This window comes from Centroberyx affinis, unplaced genomic scaffold (genome assembly GCF_046629955.1).
Source record: "Centroberyx affinis isolate AG114_WGS23_722 - 3 ecotype Tasmania unplaced genomic scaffold, CSIRO-AGI_Caff_v1 ptg003208l_1, whole genome shotgun sequence".
NCBI lineage: Eukaryota > Metazoa > Chordata > Actinopteri > Beryciformes > Berycidae > Centroberyx > Centroberyx affinis.
Window position 1 is genome coordinate 165,410 of NW_027281247.1, and position 23,583 is coordinate 188,992.

Consider the following 23,583-nt stretch of genomic DNA (forward strand, 5'->3'; position numbering starts at 1 on the left):
TATTTGAAAATTTCAGTTTTGCTTGACATCACACCTAATATTACCATTCAATTCGATGTGATGATTTTTTATTATATAATATTATTTTAATCATTTAACATGTGATTTTGCATACTAGAGCCATATCATGATACAGATCAATACTGAAAAAAGTCCTTATGATTATCGTGATAATTAATATGGAGTTGGTCCCTTTGCTGCTTTGACCCTCCTCATTCTTATAGGCATTTCTCCCATTTGTACCTGTAATGCAGCTATAGGTGATGATGATCTTATCTATATCATATCTATATATCTTATCTATGGTAGGTCAACATGAGCTTGTCATGAAACCAAACTCTGAGGAATCTAACTTTTATCTGCTCTAATGGTTTCCCATACAATTTTAATGAGAGCGGTGTTACTTTACGATGTCTTGAAAAGCATATTACCTGTGTTTTTGCTATGGATAATTTGAATTCCCATTTATTTGATTTTATACATCTGTCAGCAATGGGTGTGGCTGAAATAGCCAAATCCACTAATTAGAAGGGGTGTCCACATACTTTTTCCTATGTAGTGTATGTAGACCATATAGACCATAATGTGTTTGAAAACTTGTGAAGAAACTGCAATGTTGGTGCTAGTTCACAGAAGAACGTCTGGACTGGGGTGCACATTGAAGCACAGGGATCAAGGAGCCATTCAAATGTTTATTGAAGGTCATGGTGTATACATTTGATGGTTGGTTTTGTTTGTATAAAAATAAAGCAAATCAGTGAAATGTAATAGTAAACGGAGGAGTATTAGGCTCAACAAAGGTAATCATCATCTTTTCAACTTACATCATTAAATGCATCCATCAACTTGGTAGTCACTTCAATTCTGACTATTCATGAGGATCTAAACAGAATAACACAAATAAATTTAACATTCAACCAAATAATGCATCTTAACTGAATATCACATGGTGGAATGAAAAGTTTAAGTCAAGCCTCCACTTACATTATGGAACACACACAGTTTGGACTGAGGTCTGGAGGAAAAGTGATCTAAGGCCTACCAGTATATACAGTATAACTTCCTTGGAGTGGCACCTGCAGGGCACCAATATGTGAAGTTGGAAGTGGTGATGGGGGATAATGTGGTGACAGTATTGTGAAACAATATTTTCTGATGAAAGTTATAGATCTTGAGTAATTAAAATTTTTCAATCTTTTTTTTTTACCATACTTGCCAAGGGAGGACAGGTCTGCCTGAGTCAGAGCAGCAAACATGAAGAAATCGATCAGTCTCACAACACCGGACACGGATAAAGGAAGTGGTGACCTATTAACTATTCAGTGCACAAAAGTTGATACATAATATTAGCAATTGGTACAAACTAGAGCTTGCAGACAATTACAGACAACTCTAAATAGGTTGGGTTTTTTTTGTTTTTGACTTACTTTTTTTTTTTTTTGCAGAAAATGAAAATGGGTAAGTTTGATCATGATATCTTAAGCTTCTGTACAATATATTTGCATTTGTTTGGGATATTCCTGAGTCTTACTATCATCTATATGTTTTACAGAATAGAGAAGAAAAATGACAACACACTGAGTGTTGGATTCTTTCAGCTGGTAAATATCTTTCTCATATTATTTATAAATGATTAAATCCATTTCCACATAACCATTCGTTATTTTACTTTTTCTCAGAGACTTTACTTTTCCTGTCTTTGATTTGATCATTGAGTGTTAAAATGAAAATATAAAGGGGATATAAATTCCCTTTAGAGACTTATCTAAAGAATTAAACAAAATACACTGTTTCCTCTTCAACCTAGTTTCAGTTTGCCACCTGGAAAGACACTGTAATGATGGTAGTGGGGGGCTTGTGTGCCCTCGCCCATGGTGCTGCTTCCCCTCTTATGCTTCTGGTGTACGGCATGATGACCAACACCTTTGTGGCTTATGAGGTTGAGGTCCAAGAACTGGCAAAACCAAACAAAACATGCACCAACAACACCATCTCCTGGACCAATGGCTCTATATATGAGACTGCTGAAAACACCACTATCCACTGTGGGTGAGTTATTAGTTTATTGTTGTTGCAGGATGCATTGATGTGATTCTAATTACAGTGAAGAGCTGTTCTCACTGATTTTCTTCTTTTGGCAGGGTGGATATTGAAGGACAGATGACCATGTTTGCATATTACTATGTTGGAATTGGATTAGGAGTTCTGATTGTTAGTTATTTTCAAGTAAGTATTTACTGGTACAGTTTCAGCGGTAATGTGGAAAGTAGTACTGTAGTAGTATCAACTGTAATTATGGCTTATGGCAGCATGCATTATGTTTACTCAAGAGGACTGATTTTATCTCACTGTAAATGTCCATGATGTAGATTGCCTTCTGGGTGTCAGCAGCTGCAAGACAGGTCCAGAGAATCCGGAAAACTTACTTCCGAAAAGTAATGCGAATGGAGATTGGTTGGTTTGACTGCAACTCTGTTGGTGAACTGAACACAAGGATATCTGAGTGAGTCGGGGCTCTATCTGGGGATCAGGTTATCTAATCAATGCTGGGGGAATGTTTTACGCAGCAGTGTTTATGGTGTGTTTTCCTCCTTCCCAGTGACATCAACAAGATCAACAATGCCATTGCTGACCAGGTGTCCATCTTTATTGAGAGGATCTCTACGTTTATCTTTGGCTTCATGGTGGGCTTCATCGGGGGGTGGAAGCTGACTCTGGTGGTCATAGCAGTGAGCCCACTAATTGGTATAGCTGCTGGACTGATGGCTATGGTAAGAGGCAATTTATGAATAGCACTGAATGATTTGTGACTGCTGTTCAAGAGTGCATGCCTGCTGTATGCATGCTGTGTCATATGTCAGCTTGGTTTAATAAATGAGGTACATTTGATTTTATAGTGAAAATCTTGTTTTGTATTTTTATCTGTTTGTCGCTGAAGGGTGTGGCCAGACTGACAGCACAAGAGCTGAAGTCCTATGCAAAGGCAGGGGCAGTGGCTGATGAGGTCCTGTCATCCATCAGAACAGTAGCAGCCTTTGGTGGGGAGGAGAAGGAAGCTGAGAGGTATTTTGTCATTCTTTTCAGATGATTAGGAAGTGCAATGCCCTGCGAATGATTAGCACAGTGTGATGAAATGAATTTGAGATTTTTTTTGACAGGTATGACAAAAACCTGGTGGAGGCTCAGAACTGGGGTGTGAAAAAGGGCGCAATCATAGGAGTGTTTCAAGGCTACCTGTGGTGCATCATCTTCCTTTGTTATGCTTTGGCCTTCTGGTACGGATCTAAATTGGTCATTGACACCAAGGAGCTCTCTCCTGGTGGTCTTATTCAGGTATGCAAGAAAACTAAATGCATTCAACTGCTGATACTTGATATGATGAAAGGATTTGAAAGAAGTTGGCCCTCTTTTCACCATGTGGCTGACGTGTTTGTCTCCAGGTGTTTTTCGGCGTGCTCATGGCAGCGATGCATCTGGGCCAGGCCTCACCATGCCTGGAAGCCTTTGCCTCCGGTCGTGCTGCAGCAAAGACCATCTTTGACACCATCAACCGGGTAAAATCAGGATGCTAGTAAAGACTATAATCCAGACTAGATATATGTACAGTATAATCAATTGTAAAACAGTTGAATCGCCACCATAAAACAAAGTTATTACCTGTTACCTCCACAGGAACCAGAAATTGATTGTTTCTCAGAAGAGGGTCACAAATTAGACAAAGTAAAAGGTGATATTGAATTCCACAATGTCACATTCAACTACCCATCTCGGCCTGATGTAAAGGTAACTCCTGTTCACCTAGCAATACTTGGTCTCCATTTTACATCTCTAAAAGTGAAGGTTATTAAGAGTCACCTGTGTTTCCAGATTTTAAATAATCTGAGCATGCTGATCAAAGCAGGACAAACCACTGCTTTTGTTGGACCGAGCGGATCTGGAAAGAGCACCACAGTCCAGCTCATCCAAAGGTTCTACAACCCAAAGGAAGGAATGGTAATAATCTGAAACATCACTGGAAAACTTGGAGGCTTAAGTGTTATGGCTGTGATGGCACATGATATTATTCTCATTCTCAGGTGACTTTGGACGGCCATGACATCCGTAGTCTGAACATCCAGTGGCTCCGCTCTCTGATCGGTGTTGTAGAGCAGGAGCCGGTGCTGTTTGCTACAACCATTGCAGAGAACATCCGCTTTGGCCGACCTAGGGTCACCATGGAGGACATTGTCCAGGCAACAAAAGAGGCTAATGCTTATAATTTTATCATGGACCTGCCACAGGTAGTCTAATCACATGGAAGATAGTATAGTTGAATTAGTTATGACACACATAGTCCTGTATTTCGCAGGACTTGTATAACTACTTTAATAAGCATTGCCTAAAATTACATGAACATTTTGCATATTTTTTCAGAAATTTGATACATTGGTGGGAGAAGGTGGGGGCCAGATGAGTGGAGGACAGAAGCAGAGGATTGCTATCGCCCGAGCTCTGATCCGCAACCCCAAGATCCTGCTGCTGGATATGGCCACATCCGCTTTAGACAATGAGAGTGAAGCTGTTGTCCAGGAGGCACTGGACAAGGTGGGCCACTCTCTGTCAGCACACTGTCTGTTAGACCTAAACACAATGGACTTAGACCATTAACTTCAGTAATACATTGTGTTTTGTGAAATTACCCCATTCTAACTATATCTGCAGGCACACAAGGGCAGGACAACGATTTCTATTGCCCACCGTCTTTCCACAATTAGAAATGCAGAGGTCATCACTGGCTTTGAGCATGGACAGGCTGTGGAGAGGGGAACGCACAGCGAGCTGCTAGAAAGGCAAGGTGTCTACTTCACCCTCGTCACCCTCCAAAACCAGGGCACATCTAAAGCAACAAATGGTAGGTCTGATGTACAGCGCATTGTCACATCCGTGGGCCTTGCTGACACATGAGGTTACTTCTTGTATTGATTTTTTGCCAGGTGCAGTCAGTGAAGTTGTTGAAGAGGAGTTGTATCCAACACCGAGGGATTTTAGCCGTGGAAGTATCAGATCTAGTCAAAGGTACGTCCAGCTGCAAGGCATATTGTATTACTTTTGATAACAGAGAAAAAATAATTGGAAAACAATATTGGAACAAAAAATTGGGACGATATCATTATATAATATAAAAATAATTGTGATATTCTAAATATGACGCAGGAGCTCTCCTCGGCTACGATCTCAGACCCAGCTGTCAAATGATGCCATCCCTGATGCAATATCTGGCAGTCTCAAAATCCACTCAGACAGTGAGATGACACTAGAAAAGGTACTGAAGTTCCCCTCTATGTAATACATGCATAATTTTATGACTAACTGTCCTGGGGGAATAGAATTAAATTGCTAGAACACTCATCTCTTAACAGAAATGTGAGGATGATCCGGAGGAACATGTCGAGCCGGCTCCAGTAGCTCGTATCCTTAAGTACAACCAACAGGAATGGCCCTATATGCTCCTGGGCTCCCTGGGAGCAGCTGTCAATGGATCCATCAACCCCATATATGCTGTCCTGTTCAGCCAGATTCTTGGGGTGAGGGCTGTATATTATGTATATTTTATACATATTTTATGGTTTCAAATTAGTTTCAATGGAAATGATTCATATCATGTTTTCCATTTGCAGACTTTTGCCATCAGTGACTTGAACGAACAGAAGAAACAGATCAACGGGATATGTGTTCTGTTTTGCGTTGTGGCTGTGATTAGTTTCTTCTCTCAGTTTTTACAGGTTAGCATCACCCTGCATGTGTGATTGAATTGTAAGGTTTAGAGTGTGTATCTACGCGCCAACATGATATAAAATAGAGTTAACTAAGAGAAAGTCATTGTTGTAAAGTGCATTATATTAACTCAGTTTCGGTGTTCCAGGGTTATGCTTTTGCTAAGTCTGGGGAGCTGCTGACCCGCCGCCTGAGGAAAGTGGGCTTCCAGGCCATGTTGAGACAGGAGGTCGGCTGGTTCGATGACGCCAGAAACAGCCCCGGGGCTCTGACCACTAGACTGGCCACTGATGCCTCCATGGTCCAGGGGGTGAGTAACAGTTGCTACAAACCATAAAGCATCATCATTAATTTAACACAGAAAAGCATAGTTTTGAAAATCATGTGTTTGGGTAATTATAATGTTAAGTTGGATATGGCTGGAATTGTTTCTGCAGGCAACAGGATCTCAGATTGGCATGATTGTTAACTCCTTGACCAGCATTGGAGCATCTTTTATCATCGCCTTCTACTTCAGTTGGAAGTTAACTTTGGTGATGATGTGCTTCTTACCTCTCATCGGGCTGTCTGGGGTCTTCCAAGCCAAAATGCTGACAGGTTTTGCAAATGAAGACAAGAAGGCCATGGAAGCAGCCGGTCAGGTAAGCTCCGCTTGCCAGACTCCCTGCCAACATCCCCCAGTATGATACCAGAACATTCGGTAGTATTTTCATAAGGGCCTTGGATGTCTATTAATTCCACTGTGAACTCAAAGGCTACAGTATAACATCTGTACTCTGTCCCACAGGTTTCCAGTGAGGCTCTTTCCAACATCAGGACCATTGCAGGCTTGGCCAAGGAGAGCGCATTTGTGGAATCATATGAGCAGCAGCTTCTGTCTCCTTACAAATCCGCCAAGAAGAGAGGCAACATCTACGGCATCTGTTTTGGCTTTTCCCAGTGTATTATCTTCATGGCGTATGCTGCTTCGTTTAGATATGGAGGCTATCTGGTCAGCTCCGAGGGGTTACATTACATGATGGTGTTCAGGTTTGTTTGTTTGATTGATTATAGTCTTCATGGAAAAAATATGTTCATTAGAAAGATAAAACAAAGATAAAATCAATGTTATACAACTGGTCCCAAAGTATCAACCCAGTGCTTTTAATGGTTGCTCCTCCAGAGTGATTTCAGCCATAGTCATCAGTGGGACGGCTCTGGGCAGAGCCTCCACCTTCACTCCAGATTATGCCAAAGCCAAGACTGCTGCTGCTCAGTTTTTCAAACTATTGGATCGAATTCCTAAAATCAGCATAAGCCACACAGATGGAAAGAAATGGGTTGGTGAATTGAAATTACTATGAATAAAACTGAATCACACATTATAAAGTCACACATTATAAAATACTGCTTTGTCATGACATTATTCACTTTCATGTGATTAAGCCCAGTTCTCTGTCTTTAGGATGACTTTAGAGGTGAAGTAGAGTTCCTCAACTGCAACTTCACCTATCCGACCCGGCCAGATGTCCAGGTGTTGAATGGGCTGGTAGTGTCTGTGAAGCCCGGTCAGACTTTGGCCTTTGTTGGAAGCAGCGGCTGTGGGAAGAGCACCAGTGTTCAGCTGCTGGAGAGGTTCTACGACCCTGATGAGGGCAAAGTGGTGTGTAGTCTGATTTAAATTTTAATTTTTTTTTGCTAATCATAAAACATTGTTAATCTACACCAAAGTCCATCAACTTATTCCTAATTTTGTTGTCTTTCATTTTCAGCTGATTGATGGCCGTCCATCTTATACAGTCAGTGTGCCCTTCCTAAGAGCTCAGATTGGCATAGTGTCCCAGGAGCCGGTGCTGTTTGACTGCAGCATAGCTGAGAACATACAGTATGGAGATAATGCACGCAGCGTCAGCATGGAGGAGATTGTTGAGGCCGCCAAGAAAGCTTATCTCCATGACTTTGTGATGTCGCTACCAGATGTGAGTTGTCATTCAAGACAAAAATTATATTAGCTACATCAAATATAACTTTTCATGCAGTGCTATTAGAATCCTGACAAGCCTGCGGGGAGGCATTAGCCTGTTAAGTCATTGCCTTGTCTATAGTAAAAACACTGTTTAAATAAATCAATTACAATTTAAAGATTCACTCTTTGCTTTGTTGAAAACCAATCTGAATCTATTTTTTTTTATAAATGTTCAGAGTTTCCTTATCAAATAAAGCTCTTTTGGAATAAAACCTTTAAAATGAAATTTCATTCATAGCCCTTTTATGACTAAAAACATCCATTCAAAGTTGACAAAGTCATATTTCAGTAGTTAAAATAATCTTTCATACATTCTGTATACACATTCAAACTGTATAATGGGTTATATTTAATTTAAAAAAAAATTAAATAAAGCTGGCAGGGTGACCTAGTGGTTGGAGTGCTCACTCATCATAAGTTGTTCTGGATAAGAGTGTCAGCTAAATGCCTGAAATGTGAATGTATGTATCTTCACGACTTTGTGATGACTCTGCAAGATGTGAGTTGTCATTCAAGACAAAAGTAATGTTGCCTACATCAAATATAACTTATCAGGCAATGCTCTTGGAAGCCCAAACAACGTAATAATATACAGTATATCACAATGGTTCAAAATATCAAACACTTCATTGTGGTGGCATAGTTTTATAGCATTCATGACCTTCTGCTTTCTCCAATTCCCACAATACATTTGCAACCTGGCAGAAATATGAGACTCAGGTTGGTGCCCAGGGCTCCCAGCTGTCCAGAGGACAAAAACAACGCATCGCCATCGCCCGGGCCATCGTCAGGAACCCCAAGATCCTGCTACTGGACGAGGCCACCTCTGCCCTGGACACAGAGAGTGAGAAGGTACCAACACATGCATGGCAGCCTACACACAACACTTAACTCTGTCAAAGACGCAGTCACTCAGCATGTACTTTAATGTCAACATGAGGTATTCCTGTACATCAAAAACATACTCAGATTTAATTTATTTAGCCGTTAACAAGAATTTGCCTTGCATGTAAGAGCACTGAGTCAGACATTTACAGACATTTACCAAAGATAACTTTTAAGACATCAAAGAACAGACATAAACCACACAACAGGAATGACAGGGTAACATCTCAACATACAGGTGAGCTAGGTGCTGCAGCAGGTTAGGGTCGTGATCAAGGTGCAGGGTCAGGGGGTAAAGTGCATTTGTGGGAGTTCATTATTTTGATGCTGCGGGGGACAAATTAATTTAGAGTCCTGTTTGTTTTCGCTGCAGGCATTTTGAAGTGCCATGCAGGTGGCATTAAGGTGTATTCACTGTACAGGATATGGATGGGATGGTTAGTGATGCATCTGGCTCGGTCCAATGTGAATTTGTCACTTAAGGTGGTAATGGTTGTGAATTTGGTAATGGCAAAGTATATAGTGTGTCTTAACATCGTCTTTACATCCAGGCCAAACATAACCAAACAGATGCTGACTGTTCATGATAAATCTGTGTTTTCCAACAGACTGTCCAGGCTGCTCTGGATCAGGCTCGAAAAGGACGAACCTGCATAGTCATCGCCCACCGCCTGTCTACGATCCAGACTGCTGACATCATAGCAGTGATGTCACAGGGAGCTGTCGTAGAGAAAGGCACACATGATGAACTCATGGCTAAGAGGGGCGCCTATTATAAACTGGTCACAACGGGGGCTCCTATCAGCTAGGAGCATATGGTGGAACTGAATTTTTTATCGGCCTTATTGTAGATTTGAATTAATATGCTGTTGTCTTGTGGTATCGCAGTAAGAAAGCCACTCTTTGATGAGGTGCTGCCACTGTTTTCTTCAGCCTTGCTCACATGCAGCGCCCTCAGAGATTGTGCATAAGCCAGTGGGTTTTGATGTTGATGTTTAATGTTTAGAACAGTTCAGTTTCCTCATTAAATAATAACCACATTCAGAATAAAACTTCTCAAAGGAGATTTTATTAATAGCCCTTTAATAACAAAAACAATCTTTCAAAGCTGACAAAAATCATACTTCAGCACAGTTTTATTTACATTAATCTTTCATACATGCTTCATACATACATTCATACAGTGGATTATATTTGTAAAAACTAACAAACAAACAGACAACAACAACAAACCTATTGCACCCAATATTGCATGTGGGTGGCAGAGTGGCCTAGTGGTTAGCATAATGTCCCATAACTGAATGGTCACAGGGATCCCTGCACCAGCCATCTGTCCTGTTAAAGTCTCCTTTCAAAAGACAATAAACCCTTGCTGCTCACTCAAGTTGTTAGATGTAAGTTCTTGTAAATTACTCTGGATAAGAGCATCAGCTAAATGCCTGAAATGTAAATGCACTCTAAAGTTTAGTTTTATAAACATTTTCTACAAGATACAAAGCACATAAATCAGCATATAAAGCTAAACCACATAAAAATGTTTTATTCCAACCCAGCCATCAAGCAGTAATACAAATTTCAACACATAATGCCGTTTCAGTGCTTATGCGACTGTGCAATAACTCTCAATTACAGTGCAACAGGTGGTATAATACTGTATCCACTCATTGGCATTCATTGCCCAGACATCCTTTAGTACTAATTTAAAAAGTAATGTGAACAATGTTACAAAAAATATCTCCAAAGTCTAGTCTAGCTTCCTGTCCTCATCCCCTATCAGCAAGTGAACACAGTAAGGAATGAGGGCAACAACACCAAGAGGTACTGAAGCACTCTTACAGAAGGACAGCATGTAAAACAGGACCTCAGTGCGGGTGGGGATTTTGATTAAATCATACAGTTGCAGAGACGTGAGAGTTGCTGTCACACACATGAGTTTAAAACTTGTTTTGTTGCCATTCTTCCCCTTGCAGCTCTGAATGAACATCTCAGAGTTAACCGCACAGCCCAGACCAAATAAGGCTCCCAGATTTCTCACCAGACCGGCAAAAGGTGTTGTGTCAAGGTGGATCCAGTCTGGGTTAACGCACCACTTCTTGGCTTTAGGTATTGACCACAAAAGATCAATGTCCAACAATTTAAGGAGCAGATAAAGGCAAACGGCAGAAGAGGAAAGAAAAACATTGGTCTGGAGGTACACTTTCAAACTTGCAGTGTGGATTGAGGGGATGTGATGAAATACCTCAGCAACCAGCATACCTACGCACAGTAGAAAAGAATGACACAATCAAACTATCAAAACTACCAGAGTATATGGCAGAAAAAAATACCTCAAATGAAATTTGTGATTGCAACATGGAACTCATGAGCTAAAACACCAAGGATAACCTGATGTGGGAAATGTGTGGCAATAAAAACCCTGGAGAGGCAAACACTTATCTGGATGACCCAGACAGCCATCCACAAGCAGGACCGAAGAAGACGAAACCTGAGAGGATAGGAATACTGAGACAGCAATACAGAAAGTACACTCTGTAATGCCACCGTTCAACATAGTTGCTAACCTCTGAAAACTCTGGACAGAAGTGTCACTGGTAGGTCTGGTGAAGTTGAGAGCAGAGGTGATCATCACATACCACACACATGCTGAACCCATGGCATGACCAGATGGACTACCTGCACAAATAAACATCAAAAAGAGCTTTAGACTTTGCAGATGTTACTTATCATTTACAAACATAATGTCATTAGACAAAAGATACTGCATGCATGATACCAACCTGGCCCAGTTTCACAGGTGATGTTAAATTGTTCCAAATGAGGGAGTGAATCATTGTGGTAAAAGTGAGTTTCCTGCACCCACCAGTAAGGCCAGTGACCAAACAGAATCCTAAAAACACAAAATTGAAAAAAAAGTTGGTATGCCAATTAAATATACATACACCTATAAATGCTCTAAAAGATAAAATATCAACAACATCAATGATGGCTTACCATTTGAAAATAAGATTGAACCAGTCTCCAAAAACTGCCACCCATATCATCTTGGTGCGGACAGTGTGACTGAGGTGGAACCAGAGAGGGAAATAAACGGAGAAGATGTTGCGAGGGTCACCCACAGTTGACATGAAGTTCAGGAAGTCATGGTATTCCCTGTAGTGGTTCTGGAGGTGCTGTATAACCAGCACCCCACTGCTGTAGACAACGTCCATCTGAGGTTCCCTGTCTGTGTGCCCGACTGGAACAGCTGCTTCCTCAGCCACAGTCTCACGGTCACAGCACCGTGCACAAGGTGGTCTCTCCTCTTCTACATCTTAGATAGCTTTATATCTCAACCTGGCATCATAAATCATTCAACAGAGCTGCAGTAACAACTGCAGGCTCTTCAGTTTGAATCCACAAGGTGTAAAATACACTGTTCCTGAGTTGTGAGAACTCAGCATTTTAAGACATGTTACAAAAACTGTTTACAGCCTGACTGTGTACACATTAGATATTTTACAGGCCATTGCTTTTATTCGTTAAATATTAGCCATTGTTATACGCTTGGATGGACAGTGCTTCACGTAAGCCACTGGATCATTTCAGCTCCATTAATATTCTCATTCTCAGTGAACATAGCAACAAAATGTGCCACACTACTGTAACTGAAAAACACAGCCCATCTGTTTTCTACATCCAGGCTCCAGTGGATCTGTCCTCATATACATATATACTGTATATATATTATATATTTTTTATATATATCACAAAATAAGCAATAGTATAATTGAACGCGATGCTGAGCAATCAGTATTGGCAACCAGTGCAGGACACCTGGTCCCACACTGTTGTCCCAAATGAACCCGGCTGGATTTTAAGTCTTGGGACAAAGAAATCACCACAAGGTGGCACAAAATCGCAACAAAAGAAATATAAACAAAGAGTTGCATTGTGGGAAAACGTAATATGCCTGTGACCGTATTTTAAAGTTTAGCAATAAATAACAACGCAAATAGTACTTGATGTTCCAGTTATTCAAGTCAAAGAAAAAATACAACCCTTTTGAAATCTATATTTCTGTTGATTTCTAAGAGAAAGAGTCAAACTAAACGCTATTTCCGGTGTTAAGTCCCGCCCTCTACGTGCGGACCGCGGCTTTTTGAAAAGTGGATCAGCTAACTGGAAGCCTTTTGTCGGTCACAGAATAAAACAAGTGAGTATTGTAACCAATCTAAACACACAGATAATATTATTTTGATAACAAGCCAACTGATTTAATTTCGTAAATTGGGAACGTTCGTTCTTGGGCATGCTACGGTTAACTAACTGCTAATGTTTGCTAGCTAACCAGCTAATGTTACGTTAACGTGAACTCCTCTCGGTTTAGCTGAAACGTCAACAAGGGATGTTATTCATTTGTTAGCGATCGTGTTTCTGTGGGGCAGAGTAAACGGTAAAAGTATCCCTAGACGTAAGACGGTATCACAGAAGCTCTTCTAGTTTAAGTGACGATAAGTTGATACTTTAGCACAGTCTGACAGCGACTGATAAAGTATCATAACGTTAACTGTTAGCTAACTTACCATGCAACTCAGGTTGGTATATATATATATATATATATTACAGTCTATGGTTGGTATACAAAAGTTAGAAAGGTCGACAAAAGTTAGAAGGCCACGAATGTACTCCTGCTGAGAGTGGGTGCTGATTGCACTGTGTCCTTGTGTTAAGCTTATACAAAAATCAAATTGGGCAATGAATCACGTAGATACCTCTCAAAGAGCATTGCAGTTTGAGTGAACTTGTGCACTGACCCGTGACCTTTTTATGGTCAGGCCGGTATATGTGTGTATCAAGAAGGTGCGTGAATTCATAATATTTTGTTACATCACCATGTGGCCATCTTGGTAGGAAAATAACAGGTGATTGTGATAAGTTAACAGGTGATTATAATCAAATGTCAGCCAATGAGCTGTGTGGATGGTAAAGCGCCATATTGGTAGGAAATGCACGTGACATCATGGGAATACTATGAATAGACCAGCTGCCATGCAGATTGAAAATAAAGTTGTTCTTCAGCTAAGTGCACCCCGTAAATACTGTGCTGTGTGTTGTTTTGTTACAGGTTGCCCAACATCAGAACATCATGGCCTCCATTACAGATCCAAACGTCAGTGACTGGTTCACCAATGCAATGGAAGAGATCCGCAACAAACTGCTTATCCAGACATGTGGGGACATGATTGACACCACTGTGGAGTTGTGCCAGTCCCACAAACAGTTTGTGAAATCTGCCGTTGGTATGGTTTATTTATTCTGTGTCCATATTGTATTAACTGTAACTGTGTTCTTGTGGTCTGATCGGTTTCTGTAGAGACTGAGAAAACCAATATGCAGGTATTTTTTTGTTGTTGGGAAGTTGAACATCTTTCATTTGAACTTGGATCAGTCTCTCTCAAATGAGCAATGTTCACTGGAGCTCTTGAAAAATACCTTTTCTCCTGTTACCTTACCTATGACTGCTTTATAAAATATGTAGTATGTTCTCCCTGCAGCTCTTGGGCTTTTACAGACTTTGAGCTGTGGGATATTTCCAGGACAATAGTGATTCAAAACAGTAATAACCACATTTGTTATCTAAATTATGCTTATTCATGTTATTTTTTTCAGATACATGTTCAAAGAAATGTAAGGATGATGAGACACTGTTTGAGACGATACAAACATACAAAAGAGGTGAGCTTTACAGCATTACATGTGTCTCCAGAAATTAATAATTTAATACATTTAGTCATACATTCACTTCAATCATTTCCTTTTGTAATGTTTTTGTTCAGGGTTGTTTTGGTTCCACATCCATCTGTGTTTTGTTTCCAGCACTAACACTGTACTCTTTTGGAGACTTATTACTTATTATGTGACACACACTAACTGTAAATACTGGACCTATACTTGTGTTTTTGGGAGGAAAAAGTGCTGTGTTGTAATGTATTATTTATTATATCATATTTCCCCCCAAGCAGTGATGACAGCTTACTTGTTTATGTGATCCACTACTAAGTGAATACAAAGGGATCCCTGATGCAATCTTTGTTCCCCAGGCTTAGAACAAAAAAATATGTCAATGAAGGAGAAACGGAATGCCATTTCTGAAATGATGTCTGAGATTCAGCGGAAGGAGGTGCAGAAAGACAACATTATCCAGAAGACTGAGAGACTCAGAGAGGAACAAGTCAAGAGGAAAGAGTGTAAGTTGATGTCTGAAAATGGAATTAATACTTTTTGAGGCTGTGTGATCAGAGCATTCACAATAGCTAATATTGTGTTTTTATATACATATGATGTTTGGCATGAACTGTTGGTTTGGCATTTAACATTTATCAATACCTGCACCTGTTTTTTCTTCTCAGTGATTGTGTCTCAAAATAAAGCGAACAAAGACAGACTGAGGAATCTCAACAAAGCTAAACAAGTCTTTCAGGATCGTTTGGGGTTGGAGATCAGAAAAATACCTGGTAAAACTCATTCACTTAAGTATCTCTCACACTTGCAGGGTCCAACATTATGGATAAAGCAAAAGCACACCATAAAGATGTCAGTTTTCCTTTGTGGAACACAAAATAATTGCATTACTCCAGATCTTTGTTCAGTTTTGTTGTGTCACCATGGAGAGACGAACAAAATTTTAGTTTATGTTCATGTGCAAGGGAATTCGGATTCTTGTGTAATGTGTGACCAAACTTTCTGGAAATTATGCCCATATGATTTTTCCCCAAAATAATAATAAAAAAAAATTTTGATTGCTCTAATTTGTACACCTGTAAGCATACTAATTTTCAGGTTGATGATTTTTATGTGTGTCTTTTCATTTCAAAGGTGAAAAGTTGCAGTTTATTTTCCGGAACATCAACCCTGCAGATCATGATAGTGCCTACACCTTCACAATGGGGATCAAAGAAGACGGGTCATACCAGAGTAAGTAAAAAATAAAAATAATCAATCAGTGTCCTCATACACATTGCCACTCTCACACATTTCATATTTTCTGTTAACATGTTATAGTAGTACTATATCTCTATCTACAAATTCATTGATAATTTATCTCCTCAATTTATAGTCTGTGACATCATTGTAAATGGCTTCCATAATACTGATCAGAGTCTTTTCTTCACTGCAGTTGTGTCAAGTGATCCACAGCTTGACTGTTTGCCTGCCTTGGAAAACAGACTTCAGGAGACCAATAACTTCTCAGCCTTCCTGGCAAATGTCAGGAAGGAGTTTGTCTCTCAGGCGCGTTTCTAAGATTCAAACTTTAGCGAAGCTAAGATCTCACCGGGTGAAATTGTATAAGATGGATAAAAACCCTTGGAATGGAGCCCTTGCTGTGGAAGACTGATCTGTGTGAGAGACATTTCATGCTCAAGAAAGATTACATCTGTTCAACATCTTATGGAATCACTTTAAATGTAAAGTAACACAGCAAAAGCCCTGTAAACAAAACATAAACTGTCTTGACAAGACTAATACATATCAACATTCAGAAGTCAAAATATAATTCTGTGGATATGATGGGCAATAACTAACAAGCTATTAATTACTGACCTAGAAAATGGCCTCTTTCTCTCTTATGCTTGTCCGTTCTGACTGATATATAAAAACTTGGACCTGCGACCACAGAGATATCTGTTTTTAATTATGTGGAGAGGACTCAAATCCACACTCACTTTTTGTCTTTCTAAACCCTGAAAACCTTGCTAGTTTTACTGTAGATGTGTTCTTGACATATAAAAGTGTTGTCACTCAGATGTTGATGTAAATAGTTTTATTTTTCTCATGTTATTACACATGTTAAGGGGGGAATAGCACATAAGTATATCATTCTATTTCCCTGGGCTCCATTTGAATTATACTGAACTAATAAAATGACAGTGTTTTTAAGTGAATATTCACTATAACCCACTCCAGCCTCAAACAACATAATATAAATAAATAGAAAAAATAATTTGGGTACAAAAGCTCCAGAAAGTAAGTTCTAGGCTGTGTATCCTAACAGCATTACAAGAGTCTTAACTCTTGGGAGGAAGGTGACAAAAATTGTTATTGTTGCAAATCTTGACTAAACTATCAGACAGCAGAATAACGTGTGAATTCTTAATTTGAGTACTATTCCCCTTGAATGCTTTTCTTCATATTAAACCTTTTTCAAAACAGTGAATAGCAGTAGTCAGTACATACACAGAAACTTGATTCATATTTTTAGTTGATGAAGCTTACAGTTATTGCCACTGTAGAAGTTAAGAATTACTTCTGAAGTGACATTAGGTGTGAGATTTGTGTTTGTGCTGTTCATGTGTCAGTACAGTCAGGCTTCAGATGATTTCACACTGTTGAACACAGGCAGCTCTTCAACATAGGTTGACGGGAAATGGCCTATCTGTCCGTTGAGTATGCCGAACCACCAACTGCTGTCTTCCTTTAGATAGATATCTAAAAGATCTCCTGTGAAACAAAAATCCCATTAGAGTCATTTTTATTAGTTCAGCTATCACTCCTTATTGTCTGAAGCTGTGTATAATATTTTGTGTATAATAAGTCGACACTTAACCTTCTTTCAAATTCAATTCATCGTCTTGTTCAGATGTGAAATTGTATAGGGCCTTGCATCGTCCTATACTCTGCCACTCTTCACTTGTTTGGCCTGTTCAATGTTGATATTTTTCATGTTTCATTAATTTTATTACATGATGGAATTACATATGTGACGATGAATAATAAATCTTTGTATTGGTGCACTAGAAATTTGTCACCTTGTCCTTTGTTGTCATCAGTTGTTGGCAGGTCTCCATTAATTGTGCCGCCACAGTCTACAGCTGCAGCTTCTTGGTCTGAGGCTGAGGAAGTGACTTGGTCGGTGGCGGCTGGTGGCGGCTCCACAGACGGCTGTGCCACAGTCTGAGCAGGTCCTTTGTAAATGATGGAAGCCCTCAGTGATTGACGGGACCTGAACGGTGTCTTCTTGAATTTGACTGCACGAGTCAGCTGAACAACACTGTGCTCACAGTCCTTGGACAGGAAAACAGTTGCGGTTATGTTTGATCTACATGATATGGCCTTGGCAATGTCATGAATTTTCATGACAAGATCTGATTAGATTAGAAAAACTTAAATGTCCTGAATTACGCAATGTGTTGTGACATTTAAAAAACGTATAATCTACAATCACCCAGTGATTGGCAATCATTCCAAAATTACCACATACAACTTAAGTATACTTGAGCCAAAATGCCAATTTATGATATATAAAATATTTTTATCGAGGGAAAGTCAATTGACCAGCAAAACTCTGCTTCACATTCCCACCTGGGAGCTGCCCAGTACAACCACAGTATTCTACTGTTGGCCACAAGCATCTCCACTGGGTCTATTGTGGGTTAAGTGACTTATTGAAAGCCTAATCCATTCTCCTAACTAGTCTGGGGATTCAAACAGTCACAAGCCCTCTACTCTAACCTCTAGGCTACCGTTACCCCAGAACCTAGGTTCCCAACAACTTGGCATAAACCATAAACTGTAGATGGTACACATAGGCCTACCTTGTCTTTCCATTTTGTAATGCTGTCACTGAATCGGTGAAAAGTCTTTGGTTTCCCTTCTAATTCAGACAGCGATGTGGAGAGTTTGCAGTAAGTTGCCTCAAGAAGATCCAGTTTCAGAGTAGTCTACAGACAACAAGATAGATAACATGGACATTTAGTGGACACCAATTTGGCAAATTTTTTGATCAATTTAGACTGATGTATATACCTCATCAAGCAGCTGTTCAGTCTCCTCAAGGTTCTTTTGGTTCGAAAACGAGGGGTTTTCAGAGTATACCTTCATCAGTTTTTCAATTCCTAAGATGAGAATGGTGAAGACGATTTACAAACAGAAAGTGAATGACCTTGCTCAGTACTGTCCTCTGTGAGTCACTGAGTATTGCTGTGTAACAGTTGCTACAGCTCCATGGCGGGCATTGTACAAGGAAGACGAAAGCTCAAAATTTATAATAATGCATTGTTTAATGGATAATGTACTTAGAAACTCGGAGTCATTCACCTTCACAGTCTTTCTTTGTTTTTGTAATACTGTCCTCCAAACGCTGGAGTTTGATTTTGATGGCTTCTCTTCTTCTGTCTTTCCCCATCAGTGACTTGCTGTCTTCCTCCTGATGCAGGCAGAACACACTTAACTTTATATGGGTCTACAGAATCACACCAACAACAACGCCGGACTGCCTCCCCCTTAAAATGATGTCTATGCCAAAGCTACATCTATGCCATTTCAATTTCTTCTACTGCAGATTCAACTGAGCTTACATTCATTCAAAACTGACCTCTCCTGGAACTATTTACACATGTAGTCACATTCTTGTCAGGCCCAGTCATGAAATGCAACAACAAATTCAAGGACAAAGCTGCAGACTTACAAAATAATCAGCCATCAAAAACTCAGCTTTGCTATCCTCAGCTGTGGTGCTGGTCTCCTCTACCAGGGTTTGTATGTCTTTTTCCAGGTCCACCCTCTGGACTGCCTGTTCTATCTGCCTTTGGCCCTGGAAGTGGCATAACAACAACACAAGTACAGGTGAATGATAACGTCTATCAAGGACTTTGGTGTGTCTGTATTAGCAGGACTGAGGTCAGAATGTCTCACATGTATGAGGGTCTGCCCAAAGCTGGACATATGGAGGTTGTATCTATTCAGAATGTTGCACAGAATTTCAATTCGCTGCTTCTCCAGCTCCTGGATTATCTGAAATAGACAGAATAGTACAAACTAGAGCTGAACAATTAATTGAAAATAAAAATCGAAATAGCAATATGAACTTCTGCAATTTCCAAATCGCAGAGGCTGCAATTAATTGCTTAAGAGAGAGTTTTAGAGCTCCAGGTAATCTTTGGTCCATGAATCAAATACAATATTGGCGAAAACTTTTCATCATACTCAAACTCAATAAATCCTGAACACTGACATCTATTTTATTTTCACAAAATCACTTTCCTTAAACAATTTTAAAGTTCTAAAAAAATGTATGACAAGAACAACTGTCAATATCTTTCAGCCCTAGTACAAACTACCTTGTTGCTTTCTGTACAGCAGATTAAATCCTAGTCCAGATCAGCAAATTTACTCTGTGGAGAGCACATTACACTAATACATCACTTATTGCTGGATGATTGTCATTCATTCTTGTGGTAAAATTCAAATAGGAACACTAAGGGCACCAGGGATGTCTAGTGGTTAGAAAGACTACACAGTAACCAAAAGATCACAGGTTTGATCCCTGCAACAGGCAATATGTCCATCAACAGCCAGTTTCAGTGTCCTGCTGAAATGAAACAAAGCTCTAATCCTCTGTTTTCTCCAGTAGTGCCATTCCTGGCTGCACACTGATGAAATGTGTATGTGTCTCAGGGGGATATGCCAAGAAATAAATTCCTAATTCCCTTGGGTGGAATATAGTGATTTGCTCGCTCAAAATACTGGGGAGATAGGGTGGCCTAGTGGTTAGAGAGACTGTCCTGTAACCAAAAAGGCCACTGGGTTTGATGCTTACCACAGCTGAGGTGTCCTTGAACAAGACACTGAACCCCTACCTATCAGCTAAATACCTGAAAAATAAATTGGAAGAGCACGTTCATCCACACCTGGTAGCAGTTTTTCTGTGTGTTTTCCCACTTCAGTCTGATCTGATGACCCTCCATGTTGACATTGAAGTACTCCTCATCCACCCGCGCCTGCGCCTCTGCCGACTTAGTCAGCCTGTTAAGCATCTATAGTCAATTAGAAAAATGTCTTTAGCAAGCATGCTGATAGCTTCTTTAAGCACATGACAGTATTTCCTCACAAACCATGAATTACACATCTAAAACTTGTACTGGTGAATAAAACCTACTAATACTTTACCTTTTGTTTTTCTTTCTCTGTGGAAATGTGCTTGTTGTTCTCAACAAAGTTGAACAGAGCCTCATGCTCTCTTGTTATTCCAACCAATTTCTTTTTTATCTATTTTAGTAAAGATTAAACACAAGTGATCAGATAAACATACTTGTATTTATAAATATGTATGATCTGTGAATAAAATTATTCACAAAATATTTATTGAAATTCCCAAGACCTTAAGAGTAACATATGAACAGAAAACAAAAAATGAAATATGTTTTTTGGAAGAAGATGCTTTACCTTGAGTTGCTCATTCCAATTAGCAGCAACAAGTTTTCCAGTTTTCTCAATGACATTATCAAGCTATGAAGATGCAGGACAGGATAATCATTGAGTTACAAGTATCAAGATAAGGCTGGATACTAAGAAATACAGAATTAGATAGATGGATGGACAGATTAGAGCAAAAGAGAAATAATAAATTACATACAGGCCTCTTCCTCTTATTGTGCTCGTCCAAGGCTTGTCGTAATTCCAGAATTGCTTCTTGCTGAAATGCATTTCCTAATGTCCTGAAATGAGAACATTAGGGGAGACCGGGGTTGGCTGGCACACTTTTCACTCTCTGCCGTATTTCTCTGGCATAATGTTAGAATATTCTAACCAGCAGCAAATGAAAGGTTAAGGTCTCAGCTATAAATAAATATGTTTTAATGTACACAAATGTTTTCTAAAATTAGGTGGTTCATGATTAAAGTCATGTGCATTACGGGGTTGGTTGGCATACGTTATGGGGTTGGTTGGCACAATGTTAAAATGCTATAGTTACAGTCCTATATATGATATATATATGATATAGTATATAGTCCTATATATATATGACTATATATATAGACTATGACTATGACTATGACTATATATATAGAGGAACAGTAACCACAACAGTAGCCTAAAAGTAGCCCCCCCCTTTCCTATGTATATTAACTAGAAGTGACACATTTCCAATATCTCTATCTAACACCGTTTTATAATACTTTTAGTCCACAGACCACTTTTTTTTACTTTCAATACTATAAAACTGAAATGTTACCCTCACCAAAAAAGTTAGTGACTTTCAGATGTTTTAACATAGTAGATGAGTGCAGGTCAAGAAAGCAAACATTTTGATGTTATATTTTTGTTTCTGTGACCTTCAAAGGACCAGAAAATAGCTGTGTGCCAACCAACCCCTGTTGCCAACCAACCCCGGTCTCCCCTACATCATATTTAACTCGACCCTGTCCATTCCAAATCCCCCTAACATTTATTTTCTATCTGTGGACAGGCACAGTTATGAGGTGAACTGAGGTCAAAAACTACCTGTGGGTGTCCGCTGTTGAGTACATCTCATCTGACACATGACACCATGCATTGTAGGTGGAACTGAGTAGGGAACCAACATGAAAAGGTTAGAGCTGCGGGCTAATTAGCTTGACATCTGCCTGTGTTTTGATCACATCTAGTTTGCAAGGTGCACGTTATTTCCCATGATACCATTACATCTGTCTGCCGCTTTGCAGTTATTCCCAGGCAGACAGAAACCAGAGCCCAGACAAATGTAAGACAAATGTAAGACAAATGTAGCTGCTTTGAAATTCTGTCTTGTGTCACTTACTTGTTTGTCATTCCTTTAGATGCCTTGATGAGTTTGCCAGCAAGTTTTTGCAGTCCTTTGGCATACGTAAGCTCCAGCTCAGCCCTGCAGCAGGAAAAGAGGTTGTAACCAAGGGACAATAACTGAGTCAAAGAGTAACTCCTCTGGTCATTAAAATTCACTCTGGAAGGCATAACTTCAACTTGCTTTCCTGAATGGAGGTGAGGAGTCAAGAATGTTGAAAGATGAATTGATCAAGTTTTACAATGTGAGGATGATACTATGTAGCATCTTAAAAAACATAACACATATCATTACGAGGCAAACAATCATTATTAGGTACTGCTGAGCACCTTTCACCCTCTTTTAGGGTGTAGACATTGGAAAGCTAACTATAGAGGCCTCTGGAGTTAGAAATCAAAACCATGCATTGAGCATACCTTTGTTGAAAAACCGTCATAAGTTCTTTGCAGAAGTACTCCCCATCTTTTGAAAATCGCTTCACATTCTGGTACAAGAGGTTGTACTGGAACACAGTGAATAAAGCTTCATGACATTTTTGCCAGGGGATAAACACGCCCTGTAACAGCTGAGTTCAAACTAATTCAAAGTAACAGTAAGAAAGGCTCATAGTTTACCATTACATTGTGACACACCTATCTGTCATCTGTAAAATGCATACTAAAATGTTTTTTTACCACAGTGGATTTTGAAAAGAAATATCACAGACGATTTTGAAAAGAAATACTCACGGAGCAGGTGCTCATAGGATCCTTCATCTTGAGACTGTGGCTGTTTGTTGACTTTGGAATTGGAACTTTGACCAATCTCCTCCCAAAGTCACTCATGCGGAAATCACCTGAGCTTTTGTCAGTGCACTATACAAAGGAAAATTCCACTGAAAGATATATATAAAAAAATAATCTAGAAATGTAAACTGGAGCAGAATGACAAGTCAGTCTTTCTGGCTATCAATCTGTCACACAGACAAAAAGAAAATATATACACACAAAACATACTCATGCCCATATCTGTGTCTGTTTAGCAAATTGTGGCCACAATAATGACGAAATCAAAAGTGGTCCAACTATTACATCTGATAAATAGTACATATATTGTATCATCCAAACAAAGCATCATTTTGTAATATTTTTATGTATATAGTAGAGCTGATTGTTTGATTCCCTCTACTACCAATCCTAAGCTTTGAGACAATTATTCACCTCAGTGTTACATTGTGTAGAGGACCTTTACTGACCGGATGAGGAATAAGCATTTAGGAATTATACCGTCTTTCCACATCAAAGTAGCAATGGGAGGTGATTTGTCATTAGTGTGTCTTTGAGGACATTGCAGACGAAACTGAGCCTTAACATGCTTCTGAACTGTTGCATCCTTTGTTGAC

General features: G+C 39.6%; 4 protein-coding genes across 5 annotated transcripts; 2 read left to right on the forward strand and 2 right to left on the reverse strand.

Moving 5' to 3' along the window:
* Positions 1–1,562: 1,562 nt before the first annotated feature.
* Positions 1,563–9,453, forward strand: abcb11a (ATP-binding cassette, sub-family B (MDR/TAP), member 11a). Of its 2 annotated transcripts, none has more exons than XM_071538135.1 (25): positions 1,563–1,601; positions 1,808–2,049; positions 2,142–2,226; positions 2,370–2,503; positions 2,600–2,771; positions 2,939–3,063; positions 3,159–3,333; positions 3,441–3,554; positions 3,673–3,783; positions 3,868–3,993; positions 4,077–4,280; positions 4,414–4,584; positions 4,702–4,909; positions 4,989–5,055; positions 5,194–5,302; positions 5,409–5,564; positions 5,658–5,762; positions 5,903–6,064; positions 6,192–6,395; positions 6,542–6,783; positions 6,917–7,073; positions 7,199–7,396; positions 7,506–7,712; positions 8,465–8,611; positions 9,253–9,453. In XM_071538135.1, the coding sequence occupies exons 2-25, from the start codon at positions 1,838–1,840 to the stop codon at positions 9,451–9,453; spliced, it is 3,792 nt and encodes a 1,263-aa protein (XP_071394236.1). In that variant the 5' UTR covers positions 1,563–1,601; positions 1,808–1,837. The 2 variants fall into 2 exon arrangements, with proteins under 2 accessions (XP_071394236.1, XP_071394235.1); XM_071538134.1 differs by having other exon boundaries at positions 4,702–4,891; positions 4,974–5,055; positions 5,400–5,564.
* Positions 9,454–10,388: 935 nt separating this feature from the next.
* On the reverse strand, positions 10,389–11,853 carry LOC139660058 (glucose-6-phosphatase 2-like). The gene is made up of 5 exons (XM_071538100.1): positions 11,636–11,853; positions 11,422–11,531; positions 11,194–11,317; positions 11,010–11,129; positions 10,389–10,902 (listed from the first exon to the last, which is right to left on the reverse strand). The coding sequence occupies exons 1-5, from the start codon at positions 11,851–11,853 to the stop codon at positions 10,389–10,391; spliced, it is 1,086 nt and encodes a 361-aa protein (XP_071394201.1).
* A 935-nt stretch (positions 11,854–12,788) lies between these two features.
* Positions 12,789–16,966, forward strand: spc25 (SPC25 component of NDC80 kinetochore complex). The gene is made up of 7 exons (XM_071538101.1): positions 12,789–12,836; positions 13,749–13,923; positions 14,294–14,359; positions 14,725–14,871; positions 15,034–15,138; positions 15,500–15,598; positions 15,801–16,966. Exons 2-7 carry the CDS (start codon positions 13,770–13,772, stop codon positions 15,923–15,925), a joined length of 696 nt encoding a protein of 231 aa, XP_071394202.1. The 5' UTR covers positions 12,789–12,836; positions 13,749–13,769; the 3' UTR covers positions 15,926–16,966.
* Positions 16,967–16,973: 7 nt separating this feature from the next.
* On the reverse strand, positions 16,974–22,972 carry nostrin (nitric oxide synthase trafficking). Its single transcript, XM_071538099.1, has 16 exons — positions 22,931–22,972; positions 22,619–22,704; positions 22,200–22,283; positions 21,905–21,967; positions 21,036–21,117; positions 20,846–20,908; positions 20,570–20,668; positions 20,311–20,436; positions 19,316–19,414; positions 19,089–19,214; positions 18,719–18,827; positions 18,428–18,516; positions 18,217–18,342; positions 17,431–17,686; positions 17,229–17,321; positions 16,974–17,122 (listed from the first exon to the last, which is right to left on the reverse strand). Exons 1-16 carry the CDS (start codon positions 22,955–22,957, stop codon positions 16,986–16,988), a joined length of 1,665 nt encoding a protein of 554 aa, XP_071394200.1. The 5' UTR covers positions 22,958–22,972; the 3' UTR covers positions 16,974–16,985.
* Positions 22,973–23,583: the final 611 nt, after the last annotated feature.